This window comes from Daucus carota, chromosome 9 (genome assembly GCF_001625215.2).
Source record: "Daucus carota subsp. sativus chromosome 9, DH1 v3.0, whole genome shotgun sequence".
Taxonomy (NCBI): Eukaryota; Viridiplantae; Streptophyta; class Magnoliopsida; order Apiales; family Apiaceae; genus Daucus; species Daucus carota.
The window spans coordinates 6784236-6798038 of NC_030389.2; the positions used below are offsets into that span (position 1 = coordinate 6784236).

Sequence of the window (13803 nt, forward strand, 5' to 3'; positions counted from 1 at the left end):
ACATATTCTTCTTCTTTCCAAGTAAACTGAAAATACTACAAACACAGTGTTAGCACTTAGCAAGAGGTAGGGCAAGCCCTCAACAACAGCAATCCAGATGCAAACTCAGAAAATGAGATGTTAAAAAGAAGAAGATATTAGCATCTCAGCATTGGGATCAACAACTGATAGTAGTCATTCTCTCCTTTGCTAAGGCTGAATTCTTCATGCTTTGTTCCCTTCTTTAGACTACTTTGCTTTAACTTTTTGTACACAACTCCAACACTTTTGTCTACTCAATCACCACCTGTAGTTGTAATACCAGTCCTCATCTTATACTTTTCAGACTCAAAGCAACAAACTTTATCTTTAGTTACATACTTAATATTCTTTTCACAACAATATTTTTTAAGTGTTGATGAATGATTTCAGATATCATATAAGTGTGTGTAATTTGAACAGAAATATTTTATGCAACTGCAGTACACTTGTGATAAATGATTTAAGATATCATGTGTGTGTAATTTGAACACAGCAAAGTGACTTTTTTCTTTAGTGTGAAGAAAATTTGGTTTCAAATGAATGGACCCACAATTTCTTTTATCAAACAATCCAAGATTATAAGAGAACCCAAAAGCAAAAGTGAAAAAGTAACAACTTCCTGAGATATACCAAATCAAAGAAGCATTTTATAGGCAAAATATAGCAAGACTATGGGATCATAAGAATTCTTGACTCATGCTTTGGTACAAACTGAATAGTGCTTGGCAAACAGGAAGAGAAAAAAATCCCAAGAACTGTTAAAATGTATGGAGAAAAGATAATGATATTTTCCGATTAAGAAGGGTTTTGCCAGAAAAAAGGGAAACAAACACCACAGATATCACCAGAAGCGAAAAGAGTATTTGCTTGGCACCTGTCAAATAACATCTTAATTATGAACACAAGGATAGTGGGTAGACTTTAAAAATCGACTGTATCCACCTTGTCACTGAAATATTAATCCTACGCGGAGAATCATCGTCAAAACCATATTTCTATAACCACGTAAAAAGAAAATAAAAACATGTGACAGAACTTAGAATTAATTTTTACACATTAGAGGAACAAATGTAGGTTATCCAGAACTGAAAAGCCCATTAATCTACCAGCCCATTAATCTGAATATAAACCTGCAATATTTCAAGCAACTCTATCTCATCTAAATGTAAAATTTTATGCATCTGTTTCAGAAGTTCTTTCATGAATCGGAGGATCATCAACAGATATTTTATCTTTGGATAATGCTTCGCCTTCCTTAAGCTCTGTATTGTTATTCTTTGCACCAACTTTGCTTGAATATTTTACATAAGCTTCCAACAAAGCTGATTTGACAGTTAGTTCAGGTTCTTTCTGCTTGCGCTTGCTAGCATCCTTTGTATGCTTTTCATTTTCCTTCCCATCAGACACAGGGGCGGTCTGTGTTGGGGTTGCCAAAACAGTTGTTTTATGGGAAACCACACGCTTAAATGGTTCATGAAAAGTTTCATACAAGCGTTTTACCTGATTTATTATCACAGTTATTGTAAAAAATTAGCATTTGTAGTAATTATTAAAACTTGTAAGAAATTTTAAGTGATTGCAAATATCATTAAAACTAAGTTTAGGTGATCTTAAATGGACTAACATCACACTCTTCAATATCCATGCAATCATGCAATATATGTATAGCTGAAGAGAGAACCGGTCCTTAAAATAGAACCATAGAAACCCTAAATTTTAAACAGATTTTCAGGATTCAAATCTAAATACACGTTTTTTGCATCGTTATTTGTGTTCAAAAATAATATTAAAATATAATACATAAAAACGACACTTTTTGCATGTGCAGTTCTGCTGCAGAACCCTTACTAATACTAGAAGGTTCTAAGGGTTCTAAGTGGAACATGACCCTGTGTGTGTGTGTAGCATTTAGTTCGAATTCAGATATACTAATAACAAAGTTAAGAGGCAGTATAAACCTCTAGTCTGAAAGAGTAACATGTGCATTAAGTTTAACTGTTACCAGGGTCGTGCAATAAATGTGCTTATGTCTGCAAAAGATAAAAAAATGTGTTCGAGTACCAAGTAGAGAATATATACACAGAAACATACCTTCCGTTCCCCTATTCCAGGACATCGACCTAAATCTTCCATAGATGCATCCATAATATGAGAAAGGGACTACAAAAGAAGCAATTGCTCTTAACACAAATTCAAGATATGAAGAAGGCATAAGTCATATTTTAAAGGATTAAAGTATAAATTTCAGAGATACCCCAAATGTAGAACCAAGAGTAACCACATCTGTCTTGTTGACATGCCGGATACTTGTCAGAGCACCAGTCAGCTACAAAGGCAAGAAGATTTCATTCCCATAAGAACTTTATAAGCTTGGATAGTTCAAAGCTACATAGAACCATTTTACTACGAATAAATATTCATAGTTGAATTTAGTAAAAAGAAAAAGCTTCCTAGTTGACTCATACATAGAAACTTCGGCCATAAAATAAAAACCAGAGATATATATAGATACCCGTGACGTATAGTCTGTGTCCATTTGACCTTGAATGATATCTGCAGGCTTGTTTTCATAGACTTTTAAAGTTTCCAAGTACCGGCCACATTCTTCCAAGCTACAGTAGAATATGTAAAAACTGAGAAACACTTCAACACAAAGAAACCTGTTTTCATTATCCAACAGTGTCATTGCAACCATATCTGTAAGATGTTCTTATGTCTTGATTCACAAAAGTGACGTCAACATATTTTCTTTTAGTTTGCAATACTAGAAGCAAGATTACAGATGATTAGAAGTTTTATATTTCTTCTTAAAAAAATCATAAATAAGTGCAAGTACGGTCATGACATAATTACCTCCAAGCACATAAAAGTGTACAGTCATGAAGCATAGCTGTCTTGGTAATTTCAAGTAAAGGCTTTACCACATCTTCCTGGATCAAACAACAAGAACGAGACATCATAAGTTCACAAACAAGATTATATGCACTGCAGAACTAAGATTTTATCATTACTTATCAGCATGGTGGCTGTTGCAGATACAAACAAATAAAAGTGACGAAGTGAAGGAGCTTACCACATCAACATGACATAAAACAACACGAAGCTTGAAGTTTTTTTGCAATTCCCTGATCCGAAAATACAGGTAATCGGGATGAAGCAGATGATAGCGAATACTGCATCAAAAGAATTGCTACAATCAAATTACTAGTCACGACCATGGTAGGGATTAATCTAGAGATTTCTGCATAATGTCTTTGTATATTGTGATAATTGTAATATAAACAATTAGGGTATAAACATTAATAACCTGACAAAATTCAACTGTCAAACCAAATTAAGACTAATCACATTCATTCATACACTCTATCACGAGCCATGATCTGTTTTTTATACTACGGTATCACATAAGCTCTATCATTAACTTTGCTATAAACTTTTTTAAAAGCACCACATTTTAACAACATACAATTTAATGATAGAATCAGGTTCCCCAATGTTCTACAGCACAACTAAGCCTTAAAATCTGATAATATCAGTAAGACTGCAGATAAAAAAAATTCTTTGCTTTAACCACCTAACTAAACAAAGTGCCAATTATACAGAAACATTACAAACTGAAGTGAGGCATTAGAAGTGTGAAATATTTTACTTATATACAATAGAGGAAGTAAATGAAACACAATGTAACATGTATATAATTACAAACCTAAGAAAAAGAGCGCAAGTATTTTGCCCCAACAAGTAATCACAATTGATATCGGCAAACTCCCATCTCACGTTTCTTATATGTTTTAGCAAAGGATTTCCCTTCTGCAAGAGCAGTAAACATTTAGTATGTAAGTAAAGCGCTTTCCACTGGGCAACATACATTTATAACAGAAACACGATAAAGCTAAATAGAGACCTGGTTCTGTACAGATTGTAATATATGCACAGTCCGGATTTTGGAACCAAACTCTATTTTGTATAACAGATTTAGTTAAAGCTTAAATCCAACTAGATTTTGATCTTCAAAACTGGGATACACAAATGTGACATTGCTAATACTTTTTTGTCTCAACTTAATATCAGAACATATTTTACTGTAAAGTATTAAATTTTAAAAAGATTAGATGGATCACAAGAGAATTTACACATAAATGAGAAAAGGCAAAGATAGGAACGTAAGCAGAAGTTAAAGTTTTGCAGGGACAGAAAGAACGAAACTAGGATACCAACAAGCAGACGAGGATTGATAAGTGACAAAACTGTGAACCATTTCTCAAGTTCAAATTTGAATAATTAACATGATAAATACAGGTCAACTGCTTGATGCAGGACAGTAGAACAAAAAGGAGGAAAATCCACAAACACCAAAGTGATCCAATCTTAGAAGAATTGCAACCCCTAAGATTTCTCATGCAAAGTGCACAAGAGATTCAGAATTTGTAAGGATTGCAACCCATGACAAGAGGGCAATTCTCAGTTTTCCTTTTTAGTTAATGATCACAAGAGTAAAACCCTAAAACTTAACAACAAGTGATATCCTTACTAAGAAAAATATCGAGTAAATAAACCATATCCTCTAAATAATACTAATACTATAACCCGGAATATTTCTAATAAACTAGTTATTCAATATAACCAAAGTTTATAATAATTAAAATTAACTCTTTTTTTCACTAAATAATAACATAAAAAATATTATATATTTATTTACTTTAAAGTTTTACCACATCATTTCCATTTAATTCAGAAAAAAGGCAGAGATGTTCTGTTACAAACTTTGATGGTATCATAGTACATCTCCATGACCATAAGTTCTCACTCCACTTTTACTCTGCCACTTCTAAATACACTGACAAGTATATTTATAAGTTAAGAATGATAACAACGTGTACTTGGCATATTCTCAAGAATATCGATTGTTTTGGACATATTCGATTTCTTTTTGTGGATAGCACCTCGTAAATAACACTCATAAGCAGTGTCGGTCATTGGTAACACTATTTTTTCATGAAAACCCTACATCTCCCAACAATTAAGAAATTGATGTGGAGACCTAAGTTTTTAAAAACAACAAATTTGATTCAAAACAAGAAACTAAACAGAGGAAAACAATAATAAGTAGTATCTAGAAGCCCAAAAGTGATCCAGCAGTCACTACCCCTAGTATATAATTAGTATGGATCATATTCATTACAGATAGGAATCTCATTCAAAGTCTTCTAATAAGAAAATACGACAAAGTGAAACCTTAAGATATTAAGAAAATTAGTAAAATCATAATAAAGCCTACACAAGGTTCATCGAGTGATGCCGTTGTGATCCTCGTAGTTGGTATTGGCATAGGAGTCCCTAATATCCCACAGCAATTTCTGGAAGCTGCATATCTAAGACCCTTTGTTCAATAATCTTAGTCGAAATAACAGTTATTGATAATTTGTACTTTTTCAACTTCTTGAACTAGTCACAGCAAAATCCTTTTCAAAGTTTAGCACAACATCCAACCCATCCACTTAATTAAAACGGTAACATAATCTATACATAGACTTTAAGAGCCACTACCCAAGAAAAGCACTAATGAAATATTATTACAAGGCTAAGTTACACAGAGCACATTGTAGCTCATAACCCAAACCCCCCCCCCCCCCCCCCCCCCCAACCCACACCCAATCTCCTGCTCCCATTACATAAAATTTTGAAGTTGAAAATACATAATGTAAAATTCAATTAACCAAAATGTACCATATCTAAATACTAAAGCTTCCATCTTTATAAAATATAAAAGAATGCACAAACACTAATACAATTCAGTCGATAATGTTAAAAAAAAAAAAATTACTCCAAAACGCCACAAACACTAACCTGTCTATTGCTCACAAGAATCGCATTACGACTATTCCCCCTTGGCCTAACATACCCCGAACCCGAAGAAGAAGCAGCACCAGCACCTGGAGCTTCCGAATTAATCCCTCCACTAAAAAATCCAACACAAACAAAATTAATAACAAAACCCCACTTCACAAATCAAAGTATCAGAAAATATCAACACACACCCATCTCATATTAATGCCTAAACAACAAAAATAAACATTATAAGAAAACCTAAATTTCAAGAACTTGACAGAACCAAAAAACAAAAAACTCATGTAATATACATGTATATATGTAAGTATATGTATGTATACCTGGAAGAAGCAGGAGGGGGTGGTGCAGGTGCTGGTGCAGGTGGGGGAGTGTAAAGGTCTGATTTTTTGATGAAACTGAAAGCTTGAGAGAAAGAAGAGGATGGCTGGAAGAGAGACGGCGTCGTTTTGGGCTGGGAATTGATATTACTGCCCTCTATCACTTCTTGGAATGATGGGATTTCGATGACAAATGGTTTGTTGTTCTGGGTTCCATCAGTGTTTTGATTCTCCATCTCTGTGTTTGTAAGATTCTCCATCTCTGTGTTTGTAACTTTTGGTTCAGGGATTGGGAGCGAGCAGGAATATATATATCTGTAATTTTATTTTTAATTTCGTATATACGTTTGGCTTTTTACCTTTTTATCACTGGAATTGTAGTTAATTGATGGAAATTCAATTATTATTATTTTACTACATTATTGTAAAATTAATGCTGGTTTACTCCGCTCGAAGGGAATTCTTTTCAGAGGGAATGGAATGATGCAGTCTGTGCCAAAAAAAATACAATAAAAACTCTATAAATTAATATTATCGGGATCAGGGAAATTTATTAATTTAGAGAGTTATTAATTTATCGATAAATTAATAATTATTAATTTGAAGAGTTTTTAACCGATTATACTGTACATATCGAAAAAAAACATATTGCATATATATATTAATATGCCAAACAAAAAGGCAAATTAGTCTATAACTCTTAGAATTTTTTGGGACTCAATGTAAATTAGTAACTACCGTGTTCATATGTATTAGAAATCAATAACGACTTTTAAAATATTGTACAACGAATTTAAACAAGAGGAATAAATGTGTTCAATATATTCCTAAACAAGTTTGACATATATAAATTACATGAATATGTTAGAATATTCAAACCATATCTCACATGATGACTTCTCATTTAAAGAGTGTTGCGAAATCTAAAAAGAAAACTGACAACTATTGAATCATATTTCGAGTGCAATATATTTTTTTTCAATTTCTATGAATTATTAATTTATGATTTTCTTGGGATCGAAAATTATAAAAGGATCTTCTAAAAAATTATTATCTTATTATTTTATCGAGTTTTTCAATTTTTTACATTGGCCCAAGTCGGGACCGGACAAATTTATTATTTTAAAGAGTTTATTAATTTACCGAGTATTAATTTAAAGAGTTTCTACTGTATTGTTGTTCGGCTGGACCAACAGTATGAAATAGCCCATCTTACAAATCATTCTGTTAATGGAGGGTTTTGATTAACAAAATTTTTATAATTTTGGGATTTAGGTTTTCTGTGGTCACTGAAACAACTACAGTACAAACTCTTTAAATTAATACTCGGTAAATTAATAAATTTTTTAAAATAATAAATTTGTCCAATCCCAACTTGGATCAATATAAAAAATTGAAAAACTCGATAAAATAATAAGATAATAATTTTTCGGGAGATCCCTTTATAATTTTCAGTCCCAAGAAAGTCATAAATTAATAATTCATTGAAACTTGCTTAAGAATACTGTATATCGAACACATATATTCCTCTTATTTACATTTACGGTATAATACTTCAAAAATCATTATTGATTTCTAATACATATGAACACAATAGTTACTAATTTACGTTGAATCCCAAGATTCACTGCAATATAATTCTAAGAGTCATAGACTAATTTGCCCTTTTATTTGATATGTACAGTATATCAAGTTAAAAACTTTTTAAATTAATAATTATTAATTTATCGATAAATTAATAACTTTCTAAATTAATAAATTTCTCCGGTCCCGACATTATTAATTTATAGAGTTTTTACTATAGATATAAAATATCAACTAAGTATATGAAGTACTACAATGCTAGTAGTATATGCGCGGATGCAAAGTATGACATCATGTAAGGATCAATATCGATATAAATCTGCCAAAAAAATTTAAAGTGCAAGTTGTATAGTTTGAAAATCCATTGCGGACTTCATTATCAGATCAGGACCTTGATATTTTGTACAGAACCCGAATTGACGTACATGTTCCTCAAGTGTCTAAGCAATCACACAGGATGTAGAACTGACAAATCTTCTTGTCAAATGGATATACATGAGCGAATGTGGATAACACATTGTCTGACTTTAATCATGTAAGATTACCCCTGTGCTTATGAGAGAGCAGAACTTTCGATATGATAAATTGTATCTGCTCGACTCTTTCGTGAAGAGGAAGGATTTTGGTATCCGAATTTGGACTCAATTTATCTGTCTTGTTTGATTTTTTATGATTAAATTAACAAAATTTTGAGTGAAATTTAGTCAATGTGATCATAAAAAGTCAAACAATGACAGATAAATTGAGTCGGAGGGAATATATCCTAACAGTGGGAGGGAGTAGAGCGTCAGAAGTATTCCACACGTTCTTTTTGGACTGTACTATATTAGCTGCCACCGAGTGAGGGCTACTATAATACTACTACTACTGATATTACTAACTCCCATAGGAGTATTAGTATTTGTTCTGAGAATATATTTGTCTGCCACTCTTTGCCTCGATGCTGTTTCCCAGAAAGAATCAAACTTTTACCGAGCTAAATATAGGGATGCAATTTTCTGCAATTTTGAATGTTCATTCATATCAAATAATTTTTAGGACACTCCACTATAAGTTAGATGTTCAGATCACATAATATTTAGCACACCGCACAATATGTTAGAACTTCGAATTTGTTTTGCACTTACATTACTCTATGAAAGAGTTTTGGAATGAAAATTCGAAAATTGAGGAAAACTAAAACTTTCGTTTTTTGATTTTTCTAAGCACATTCTAAACACACACAATTTACTATATTTAACTCATTTTAATTGGCTAGTCCAAGTGTGGGTTTATCCTCTATTGTACGAAGACACGGATTCGACTCTGACTCATCCGAAAAATATTACATCAGATACTAATTTGTAAGGCATATAAACCTGCATTGTAAAAAAAAAAAAACCTCATTTTGATTTGCAAATTACTTACATATAATGGACCTCATGTATATACATAAACTCTACCAATCAAAATATACTAAATACATCAAATTTAACTCTTAGGATGTGCTCATGAGCCCACACTAGCCAAATCCTTCGTTTTTATATAAGTAGCATATTTCTTATTACATTTTGCCTTTATAATAGAAATTAGTCAATTTTTCAAAAATATTAATGTTTAAAAAAAAAAATTAAATACACGTTTAAAGTTGCATGTTGTATTAACACTGATTAAAAAAAATGGATTTTCAAGTTGTAATAGCTGTAATTGAGTTACATATAAGTTTGGATCATTTGTTTGATTTTTTATTTATAATTTGGGTATTTTTGAGAAGTCTTAGAAATGATTACTTTTATAAATTTTATGAATTGCAAGATTAGTTTTATATTTTCATCTAATTTTTTTAGAAAACTATAATTTTATTCTTATAGTCAAAAAATCTTAGAAATTTGTAATAAATATCCAAACAACTTATAAAAAAAAGAGACAATACAAGACTATAGTCCAGAACGCAAATCTCAAATTTTGATGATTATACATATAATAGCACTCGGTAATAGCTTGCTATAATCCCTGTTTTGATTAAAAACAATAAGCTGAAACACTCGGTAAAAGTTTGTATAGGTCGAACCTGACTAAAATTGTTTGTATCTTATTTACCTTTCCGTACTTTACTGTTTTTAATACTTCTCGTATAATAACCTGCTATAATCATTGTTTGATTAAAAACAGTAAGCTGAAATACTCGATAAAAATTTAAAGTTGATATTGTTAGGCATTATACACCTATGGGCGTGTTTGGATTAGGTTTTTCTTTTTAGCAAATTTATGAGTTTACTTTTTTATAAAAAAATATATAGTTTTTTGGATATCAATATTATAGAGGTGTTTTATATTCGATATTAAAAGTTAAGAAGTTATTTTAGAAAATATAGGCCTGTTTGATAATTAGCTGTTAGCGGATTAAATTAGATGTTTTGACTAGCGAGTTGAAATAGATGTTTTGACTAGCGAATTGAATTAGCTGTTTCTCGTAAAACTGTTTGGTAAATAGCTGATTGATTAGTTTTTTCTGATACAATGCAAAACCTCTGACCCAAAAAGCTACTCAAATTAGCTTTTTGGGTCCAAACTTCTATTTCAATCCGCTAACTACCAAACACTTATATCAGCGGATTGTAATGGTCAAACCTCTAAATCACCCCAAACTTCTAATATTTTACTCCAAATCTCTAATTTTCAAACATGACCATAATTTTATAATTTTTTTCAAAAATAGATTCTAATTTTTGAAAAATTAAGTTTAGCAAAAACGATCACAAATTCATCTACTCTTGCATCTTATGTTATCTAGGAACAACACTTGTGACGACCATGACACAAGAGCGTAAAAGAAAAGCTACTCATAGATAAACATTCAATGCAGTTATGCAAAGCAAAGCTGCCTGGCGGCCAGTCGTCCCTTCTCTAGCAGTACTGCTAATTCAATTTATTTTAATTCATTTGACTTATTTATATCAAACCACAATAATGTATAAACATATGATAACTATTCAGAATTTAATTATAACAAAAATAAACCAAACAAAAATATACGGTCTATATAATTAAAACTTCTCTTTTTGCCAAAATATACTTGAAACTTTAATATCATTTACATTATAAGATTATCAAGTCACGAGTGTAGATTTGAATGCTTACCTAAAATACACAAATTATGCACATAATACAAAATAATTAATGTTAGTAGTGGACAAATATATCAAATTTTCATCAGTTCTCTGCAAATATTAATAAATCCTGTGATATCTCCATGAGTTGATCCTCGTGGGAATAAAATAAAAATCTATTCGGCATTAATACAGCACAGCATCTATTAAAATTAAGACAAAAACGTTAAACTAGTTGATCATTTCAAACTCATCTGTCACTCCTACCTAAAAAAGTCTTACATAGTAAACAAGCCTCCGTCTCACTATCCACGTTCTTTCTTCCCTTAACATAAGTCACTTATTAGTTATTACAATACAACCAGCACCCACACACACACGCTCGTTGACCAATATCTCGATATAACGGTAATCGGAACCTCAATCCTAATTTCATTCGAAATCATGTCGATCCGGTTGATTTTATCCCTCCTGTTGTTCGTAGGATTCGTGAATTCACAATCACCGCCGCCACCGAGCCCGATCGGTCCGGAGTACCCGTACGCGAAATTCAGCCCTTCGATGGCGATAATAATTGCCGTGTTGGTCACGGCACTTTTCTTCATGGGATTTTTCTCGATTTATCTTCGTCGTTGTGCGGACACAACGACGGGAGGGAGTATGCGCCCCGCGCTCTCCCTCCGGAGACGCCAAGCGGCGTCTCGGGGATTAAGTGAGGAAGTGATCACCACTTTCCCCACTATGGCTTATTCAGAAGTGAAGGATTTGAAGATTGGGAAAGGCGCGTTGGAGTGCGCGGTTTGCTTGAATGAATTCGAGGATGACGAGACTTTAAGATTGTTGCCTAAGTGTGACCACGTTTTTCATCCCGAGTGCATTGATTTGTGGCTTGCGTCGCACGTTACTTGCCCGGTCTGCCGGGCTGATCTCGTGCCTAAACCGGTCGAGTCTGCGGAGCTGCTGGCTCGACCGGAGGAGGAAAATGTGGTGGATCATAGGGAGGAGATTGAAGTTGTGGTTGTTTCTAGTGGTGGTGATCAAGTGGATGTGAATCCGCAAGAACCGGCGGTTTCGAGGGTAATGAACCGGACCGGGAGTTTGCGGTCGAACCGGCCGCCGCGGTCGGGTTCGGTCCGGTCGAGAATTTTTGGGTTTGGGAACAAGTTTCCGCGGTCTCATTCGACGGGTCATTCGCTGGTGCAGTTAGGAGAGAATGTGGACCGGTACACTCTACGATTGCCGGAGGAAGTAAGGAAGGAGATAATTCGGAGGGCGTTGTTGAACCGGACCGGGAGTTGCGCTGAACCGGGTTCACGAAAAGGGCATCAAGCCGGAGAGGGTTCGAGCCGGGGAAAATCTTACAGGCGGTTGGGGAGCTTGGAAAATGTAGTCAAGTCAGACCGGTGGGTTTTCTCCAAAATGCCGTCGTTTTTGTCGAGAGCTTTGTCGGTGAGGACGCCGAGAGGAACCGGAGAAAGCAGCTCCTCCGCCGCGGCGAAGGGTGATCAGGCCGGTCTAGTTGCCAATGACTCGGCCAAGTTGCCGGTTTAAGGTGAGAAAAGAATCAATTTTGAGGGCTTTAATAATTGGTGGTGAGATAAGGGATGATTTTAATTGGTTCACAGACAAGACACAAACGTTGTGGTTGGAAAATTCACGTTAGAGTAGGACCCACAAAGTTGAAAATACCAGAGACTCCACTTGTATTGTTTTATTGTATTGTTTGATTGAAATTTGAGCTAGCAGCTAGGTGGGAATTGTATTATAATTTATAAACATCACAAGGCTTTGGAACTTTGTTACAGTATAAAATATAAAGTTCGGTTGGGGACAGGAATTTGACAGCCTTTATTTGTATATATAAAAACTTTCATCATGTGGGTTGCCACTAAATTGTAGTGTAATTCCAGTTTTAGCACTTGATGAGCATATAAAAATCAATTTTTTTTATAGGATTCGGTTGATTTTGTTATTTTATTTTTTGGGCATCCATGGTCTCTTTTAGTAGATTTATGGCTTTTTTTTTCTTTTTTTTATCCACGAGCTCTCGTAATAGCCTGCAAATTACGTGATCCAGGTAAACCGCACTTAAACGACAGGCTCTGATTCAGGAGGCATAATCACAAATTCTATTTTTTTCGAAAATCGAATCTGTGACCAACAGGATATAAGTTCCTTTGGCGATTCATGGTTTTAGCTTTGGAGTGGATGCGATCCATGCATAAACGGAGCTGGCTAAATGTGTTAACGTGGCTACCTTTGCTTTATACTGGGTGACGTCCGTGAGCGTTAGCTGCTTATTTTGAATCGAAGTTACTTTAGAAAGTAATGCTGAATTTTATCGCTCGATAAATTTACAATTTTAATATTATATACTTTGTCTGGATTTTCTTTTTAAATTTGAGTTACAAATGTTCCGATGGCTAAAGTATAGGATTCACCGATACCGGGAATATTTGGACAACTCAACAGGGACCTGTAAATTTGGACCAATTTTGGTCCATATTATTATTATTGTATCAATAATAAGCCAAATTTTGATATAAATTTAGGTCAGTGAATAGAGTATGTTTGAATTTTATTTAGTCTTTCCTCACTCAGTTTTAACTATTTCCGCGTTACTATTTATTGGTCTAAGTTTTTTAATGATGAAATATTACACTTTTATCTTTTACATATTTAATTAATTGATAGAATATATATTAATATAAATATTATGTCATTTTTAGTGTGTGTATATTACATCTTATTTAAATTTTAGACTTAATTACCAAAAAAACTATTAAAATTATGTGATTTTTTCATTTTAACCATAAAACTGTTTTTGTTGCAGAATAATGCAACTAAGTAATACAAAATCAATTTGAAATAACCCAATTTTAATGAATCTCTAACCATTGTTAATTCATAGCTGACATGAATGTCACATGCATCACAAGACA

General features: G+C 33.3%; 2 protein-coding genes across 2 annotated transcripts; one reads left to right on the forward strand and one right to left on the reverse strand.

Moving 5' to 3' along the window:
* Positions 1 to 996: 996 nt before the first annotated feature.
* On the reverse strand, positions 997 to 6483 carry LOC108200801 (DNA excision repair protein ERCC-1). The gene is made up of 9 exons (XM_017369054.2): positions 6192 to 6483; positions 5869 to 5980; positions 3728 to 3831; positions 3095 to 3194; positions 2875 to 2951; positions 2534 to 2633; positions 2276 to 2347; positions 2113 to 2181; positions 997 to 1521 (listed from the first exon to the last, which is right to left on the reverse strand). Exons 1-9 carry the CDS (start codon positions 6446 to 6448, stop codon positions 1195 to 1197), a joined length of 1218 nt encoding a protein of 405 aa, XP_017224543.1. The 5' UTR covers positions 6449 to 6483; the 3' UTR covers positions 997 to 1194.
* Positions 6484 to 11047: 4564 nt separating this feature from the next.
* Positions 11048 to 12813, forward strand: LOC108203101 (E3 ubiquitin-protein ligase ATL6). Its single transcript, XM_017371838.2, has one exon. The coding sequence runs from the start codon at positions 11306 to 11308 to the stop codon at positions 12410 to 12412; it is 1107 nt and encodes a 368-aa protein (XP_017227327.1). The 5' UTR covers positions 11048 to 11305; the 3' UTR covers positions 12413 to 12813.
* The last annotated feature ends 990 nt before the right edge of the window (positions 12814 to 13803 follow it).

Bases quoted from the DNA above. Each gene is read 5' to 3' on its own strand.
- LOC108200801 (XM_017369054.2), bottom strand. From the start codon at position 6,448: ATGGAGAATCTTACAAACACAGAGATGGAGAATCAAAACACTGATGGA. The intron at 3,832-5,868 runs GTTAGTGTTTGT...CTGCTCTTGCAG, and splicing joins TTCTTGTGAGCAATAGACAG to AAGGGAAATCCTTTGCTAAA. The intron at 1,522-2,112 runs GTATGTTTCTGT...ATAATAAATCAG, and splicing joins CTGGAATAGGGGAACGGAAG to GTAAAACGCTTGTATGAAAC.
- LOC108203101 (XM_017371838.2), top strand. From the start codon at position 11,306: ATGTCGATCCGGTTGATTTTATCCCTCCTGTTGTTCGTAGGATTCGTG.